This window comes from Spea bombifrons, chromosome 12 (genome assembly GCF_027358695.1).
Source record: "Spea bombifrons isolate aSpeBom1 chromosome 12, aSpeBom1.2.pri, whole genome shotgun sequence".
Taxonomy (NCBI): domain Eukaryota; kingdom Metazoa; phylum Chordata; class Amphibia; order Anura; family Pelobatidae; genus Spea; species Spea bombifrons.
The window spans coordinates 23,254,051-23,260,897 of NC_071098.1; the positions used below are offsets into that span (position 1 = coordinate 23,254,051).

Here is a 6,847-nt window from a genome sequence, read left to right on the forward strand (position 1 = left end):
GTGAAGCGCCGGCACCCGAGACAAACGCCTCACGCTTCCAACACAGGAGTTGAAGGTAAGTGACCGGGATGGGGTTAGGGAGAGAGAGGGGAGATCCTGAGAAGGGGGGTTAGGGTGTGTGTGTCTGAGTGTGTGTGTGTCTTACTGTGTGTGTGTGGTTTCCCAGATAGCAGTGATTCTGATGAAGTTTTTTTTGTTCAGTTTTTTTGTTCAAAAATGGGAGTGCGTGTTATACGCCGATAAATACGGTAATCAAAGAGAAGAAGATGTAGAAAAAAAAAATGGAAAATTTATTTTAGGCCCAAAACTTAAAAGACTTTTTGTCAAAAGATTAATTTCTGTAAGAATAGCGTTGAAGGAAAGCTTGATAACAATATATTCTTCTGGAAATCTCTTTCCCTTTGGATCCCTTCTGGAATAACGGACAGTGAAGGGCTGCTCTTATTCACCGTTGGTTCGTTAGGCCTTGGAGTTTGTAATTTTACTGATGAGCTTCCTCGTATCTGCATCATCCACTAAGCTCAGTGGGCTGAAAGAGTTCAAACTACAGAAGAGGGCACTCTGGGTGCTGTATCTTCTTATGCCGGCAAGCTGAGCTTCTTCCCCTTTAAAACTGCAGACAGAAGACAACATTAAGTAAAATTACTTTTTTTCCATAAACAAATATAAACATTATTTTCAAGTAGACACTGCTAATTGAGACTATTTTAGGAAAGTATCACTGCTGATGAGTTGTAATGCTTACTGCTACACCTGAGAACTTCACAGGGTCCATATTTCCCCTTCTCCCGCTTCTTATAGGAGGCAGGAAGATTGTGCGGCCGTTACAAGGGGGCGGAGCTAGCTGTGCAATTGGCAGAGTTACTAGACTTTGAGCAAATGGGAAATAGGCAGAAGTGGGCGTGATCAAACACCACGCCCCTATTTAGAAAGCAAAGACAATAACCCGAGGCCCTGGGGAAGCGGTGTTCCACCCGGAGACTCCAGGTGAAACCCAGAAAATTAGAAAGCGCTTCAGACCGTAGACTTGAGAAACACAGGGCGTTTACAAGGCAGATTTTTCTCATTTTGCTTTATCGGATTTGGCACCCTGCTGGATGTATTAAGGCGATATATGTATGTATTTACTCAAATGCAGATGTAGGTGATCAGTTTAGTCACTTTGTTTTTAAACAAGACTACATATTATTTAGCTCTTATTCACGAATTATTACTGCAAATTTATTTCGGCGAGGTTTTTTTGCATCTTGTTTTTTTTTTTTTCTTGTTAAGTAATTTTTTTTCCTCATCGGAAACACCTGCATGGCATTTTTATAATGAATAACGACGTTCACTACACACTATTTTACATTCTTTACTTAAAAGCCACCAATAATGCAATTGTTATGCACAGTCAGAGAATATTTCCTAAATCCTTTGGTATATATGAAGTTTAAAATCTCAATGCATGCAATGTCATATAATAAACCCCAGCCATGTTTCCTCTTACCTTTGGTAATGTACAGGTAAAAGAAGTCGCAGTAGAGTATGGTCTGTACCAGCCCAGCAACAATGGCAATGAGATCAAAGAATCCCTCAAAGTAGTAGCGCCATATCCAGTTGAAGAGATACAGGGTGCGGTAGATACCCAAAGCAAAGAGGTAGTGGCTAGTGATGGTCTCTGCTTCACCAGTCTTACTAACCATAAACAGCTGGGGCAATATGGCAACAGACTCCAGGTAGATAGAGAAGGTCCACAGAATCTGCCCAATAAATAAAAGGCATACGGAGACATCAGAAACCAAATACTTTATAATCATTCATTTATTATTCAAAACAAAGCTAGAATTCGGCACATACCCAGTGAACACTATTCAAAAAACCCAACATACTTAAGGCATAAGTACTGAGGACCTCATCACACTACATGATCATACCTGGGAACTCTCTGGGTTTGACCCAGAGAACTCCAGTTGAAGCACCGCTTCTCCTGTTCTCCAGGTCAACACCCGAATCCTTCCGGGTTGCGTGAGCAGGGTCTTGACGGGCCCCGCTCCCCACCCATTTCCCCTTTAGATGGGGGTGTTTCCTGGGACTGCTCCCACCGACGTCAGCGGGCAGTCCTAGTCACGCCCCGCAAGGGTAGGCTCTGGGTAGCCGGAGCCCAGAAGCTCCCAGGTATATATATATGATGAGTTGTTATCTACAGCAGGTAAGATACATGATTAGCTGTCTCACAGGCCGATACTGGTTATGTTTGCTTACCTCCAGGGGACTAAAGTCATGGTTAACAAGAAAGGCCAGGATGGCTGTAGGAACCATAAGGAATTCCACGCGGAAGGTATCATGGTTTCCATCATACGTAGCTTTGAATTTGCTGTAGATCATCCATACTGTAGCATAAGAACTAGCGATATACACCATCTATGAACGGTAAAACACAACAAAAATAATTACACTGCGAATACAAGAAACACAAAACCATTTACGATTGACAAAGGGCTGCTGGTGAGATGGTATGTGGAAGCAACAATGTAATTAGATAACCTGCCCCCGAAGCTCCACATCATCCAGGTCATCAACAAAAGTACTATACATTTTTTTAGACACTTACCTTTAGTAGAAGCTGCAGCATATTACCTCTTGGGTCTACCCAAGTTTGGCTGCTTAAAGCAACCAATCACTGGCAGGAAAATGCTCCCATCGATGTAAGCGCTTTCTGCACATACGCACGGGTGGGTCTTATAAAAACCTCACACATATTATGAAAACATCGATTTAGAATTTGTATACCCGTCTTTTTTTTTAAATGCTCACCTTCATTGACGTATTGTAAAGAGAAATGAAATTTGTAAACAGGTCTAGGTATCGAGTAGTGAATACAACTGCAAAAAGGATCTGACTCTTCCCGGAGATACCTGGAAAAGGAAAGACGTTTGCCATTATTATAGGAATCATATTGCAAATATTATGTTTAACATCAAACCGCGCATAGAAGCGAGGCAAATATTGTCAGAGAGGGGGTATTGTGGATTAAAGGTGCTGTTCCACCTAGACGCTTTCTGAAATACTTACGTTATTAGGTACTGCTCTTGTATGCGTGTTAAATAAACTCATTCCTATAATAAAATAATGTACCGTTTAGTACCATGTAGTTTCTTGTTGAAAACTTTACTATTGGTTAATATGTTCCCTCTGCGCTGCTCTGATTGGACAGCCTGCCAATTTCTGACCCCATAAAGGGGATATTGCTTGAAGGTCTTCTAGTTGAAGGAGACTAGGGGTGGTTGTAAGGGGTCAGAGTTCTGTGATTTTATTTGTACAGCACTGTGGAATATGATGGCGCTATATAAAACAATAATAATAATATTATTTTGAACATAATACATAGAAGAGGGCGTAGGAAAATCCCAGCACTGTTTCTAAACCACTCCAGTATCTCAATAAATCCTTTAATGCATTGTGGAGAAAAATAAAATGTCAGACAGGTTTATTTCACCTCTCTTCGCATGATGCATGTAGCATTTATTTTATACATTCTGCTGATTTAACTCATTAGTCTGCACCGGTGTGTTACATTTTTTTTATGATCACGATGAGGACAAGTTTCCAAACTACATGCAAGATTAAATTCCCTAATTAAGTCAAATTAAGTGCAACAACCTGAGTGGAAACAAACTATCTGGAACAGATCGTACTCTTCTGATGGACTCCTATCACATAAAGCTAGAACTCCGATATCCCATGGGCATTCATCAATGGTTCCTCCTGCTGCCTGTCATTCATGTCTTCTGCATTTAATGATTCCCACCGCACCCGTCGTTATTCAGCTCATGTACTTAGTATGAGTGAACCCGAGCCGTAATTCATATTTATAATGTTATGTCAACTGAAGTGCGCATCAGAATGATAATTCATACGCAGTCCATATACAATTCTCTTTTACGGTGCGACACACTAAAGGAAATATGGCCAAAATAAAATGAATACGTGATCCTCTGGCTATAGAGAAATTCTTCGAGTATAGAGGTTTTTATATCAGCCTGTACCAGACCCGCCTAGTCTGCCCATACTTACCGATGTAAAGACTCAAACATTATTCAGATCTTGGTCTCAGCATAGTCATTGTTTATCCCATCCATGTTTAAATTCCCTCACTGTGTTAGCCTCTCCCACTTCTGCTGGGAGACCGTTCCACTTATCCACCACACTCATTGCATGATCAGGAAGTAAGACTGCACAGAATGTGACATAGATGGCTGGACGTGACAAATAATAATCTAGAACGTGTGAGTTCTAGATTATCCAAGAACATGTTACTGTACATACACACATGTATACATATCCCTAGCCTTGGAATGGAATATATCAGATGCACACTACTGCTTTTATATTCATGAACCTTGTAGATCGGGAATAGTTTCCACTACTTTAAGCCATTCTTCTGTAAATAATGCCAAATTACGGTTCTCAGACACTAGTGGGAACGTTTTATGGAAAAAAAATCTCATAAGATTCACAGCTGCATAACGTTTAGAGTTTGCATGACTTGCTATGCGTCTAAAATTCCTATACAGCGCCGTAGTGAAGAAAGCAAGGAGTGATGTTAATTGCTAGAAGGAACCTTCCGGAAGAAGCCTAAACACAGGGGCTTGGGCTGGATGAGAAGTCACCTTCAAATACATAAAAAGGATTCCACAAATTTAGTATATTTCTATATATTTTGCCTTTTTTTTCTTTGTTGTTACTGCTGTATGACTTGTACTTTATTGGATCTAGGCCACATAAGTTACGGGGCTCAGCTGTAATGTCAGGATGTTGTTTGTTTAAAGTGTGGTAGATAAATGGGAGAGCCTGCCAGCAGAAATGGCAGATGGAAGACCAAGGACCAAATATGTTCTGAGGTGTTAGCAGCACAAAGAATGTCAGAATAGATGGACACAATGTTTCTGCTCTGCCATTAAATAAAATATGCCTGGGTCACACTCAGACGTGCGTTAGATGTGGCAATAAACACAATAAAGTCACTGCCATAGGTGTGACGCCCGTAAAATGTGTAACCGGTTCTCTGCTTTCAAATTATGTGTCTCTGGGGATTATTCACTAAAGAGAGCGTTGTGCAGGAGAGGTACAGAAAAATATAAAAGGGCAGATAGTAACCATTCCTCCTGACCTTAATCAGTCATTGGTCTTGTCTTAGACTCAGGAGCCATTTAGCTATCCCATGCATGATTAAATTCCCTCACTATATTCCCTCTACCACTTCTGCTGGGAGACTCTTCCATTTATCTACCACCCTTTCAATAAAGTACAACTTCCTTACATTAAATCTAAGCCTCTGACCCTCTAGATTTAGACTATGACCTCTTGTTCTAACATTTCTTCTCCTACAGTTTCAAATTCTTGACTTTTCTATACCTTGGAGGTCAGTGTATAAGGTATGGTTCATATCAGTCAGATTGCTCCAAAGTCTCAGCCCTTCTTCCTGGAGAAACTTGCTGATGTTGGTGCTTCATAACAAATAGTGACGTGAAAGAGTTAAAACTACTGTCCTGCAAACTTTCTTCCAACTCTTCTTTTAGAGAATGGACCCCTCGGCGTAGTCTGAATATTGAGAATGTTATCAGAGGCTCTCGTATCCTTTATTCTCTTTTAAGACAGTGTTAGGTACAGTAGGGTCCCACAAGTTTGCACCATCATAATAGTGAGCAATAGCCATAGTGAACAAAAGTTGGACCATACCAAGTAGACTCACAGGGTGTATAAAACCCATTACCCGTGACCAGACTTCATTGGCGTCAAACGTATTTGATTTTATCTCACCCACGAACTTCCACGTCACCATCTTACCGTGATTTCCCCACCCCCACCCCCCGAACTAAATCAGATCCCGGATCAGCGCAGCCTCTCCATGAGACCGGCAAACAGCACCATATAAAAGGGGGGGGGGGTCACTGGACACCCACTGGAGGGAGGGGGGTTCGGGAGATAGAGAGACCTGAATGGGTTAAACAAAGCATGCCCTGATACCACCACCATCAGATATATAAAGGGGCCACTCACAGAAACCTTGGCTTCATTCATACCCTGAAGCTGCATCCTAACAATCAAACTATTTATAAACATTCTACTTCTCAGCTATTTACAAACATTTAGTATAAATATCGACCACCGATCACTGCTTGCGACTAAACCGGATCGGAGGCGTCCATACGAAGCACACATGTAACAGTCTAACCCCACATGTATGATCCGTTCTATGGGGAGGTTTTTGGGGTACCGTGCACTTTATTTAGGCGTTTTGCCCCCCCACCCCCACTTGTTCTTACCGGCGCAGGACCTGGTTTTCCAGATCTTCAGCAGCAGGATGATGATGGCCGAGAGATGGGAAATGTCCCCAAGGAACCTAAAGACATTCATGGTGACAGATTCGGGCGCGGAGTCAGTGGATCGGGTTTTATTTAATCCTTTATTTTCCTTTAGAAAGTGTCGTTAGTGAAGGCAGGAGTGAGTGATCGGCTAGGCCTCGGGTGGGAGGAGGGGAGGATTCCAGAGGGGAGGGGAGCAGATGTGGAGCTGCCTTCACTGCTGCCTTCACTACTGCCCCTACTGGAGCCATTCACAGGCTGCATACAGTGATGAGAGCTGCCTCTGCCCTGGGATCTGCTCTTACTTTTTTTCCTGTCACACACCATTTATAATCAGTAATACACGCTTACCCTGAGTGCTGCAGCCCCGCGTTGTCTGCACCACTGCCTATAATGCATGGAAACCTTCAACAACAGCATAGATCACAAGTCTCGCACCCCAAAGGCTTACTCTGGCACTCACGTTGCACACACAGGATTTGCCCCAACACCCAGATTGC

At 42.3% G+C, this 6,847-nt stretch overlaps 1 protein-coding gene across 1 annotated transcript; it reads right to left on the minus strand.

The window, feature by feature from the left end:
* Nucleotides 1-269: 269 nt before the first annotated feature.
* KDELR1 (KDEL endoplasmic reticulum protein retention receptor 1) lies at nt 270-6,534 on the minus strand. The gene is made up of 5 exons (XM_053451883.1): nt 6,309-6,534; nt 2,797-2,897; nt 2,245-2,403; nt 1,490-1,742; nt 270-613 (listed from the first exon to the last, which is right to left on the minus strand). Exons 1-5 carry the CDS (start codon nt 6,397-6,399, stop codon nt 579-581), a joined length of 639 nt encoding a protein of 212 aa, XP_053307858.1. The 5' UTR covers nt 6,400-6,534; the 3' UTR covers nt 270-578.
* Nucleotides 6,535-6,847: the final 313 nt, after the last annotated feature.

What these genes read in the sequence shown, in the direction of transcription:
- KDELR1 (XM_053451883.1), bottom strand. Translation starts at nt 6,399, where the DNA reads ATGAATGTCTTTAGGTTCCTTGGGGACATTTCCCATCTCTCGGCCATC. An exon ending in GAAAACCAGGTCCTGCGCCG is followed by an intron (nt 2,898 to 6,308) that starts GTAAGAACAAGT and finishes TTCCTTTTCCAG; the next exon opens with GTATCTCCGGGAAGAGTCAG. An exon ending in TTTACAATACGTCAATGAAG is followed by an intron (nt 2,404 to 2,796) that starts GTGAGCATTTAA and finishes TACCGTTCATAG; the next exon opens with ATGGTGTATATCGCTAGTTC.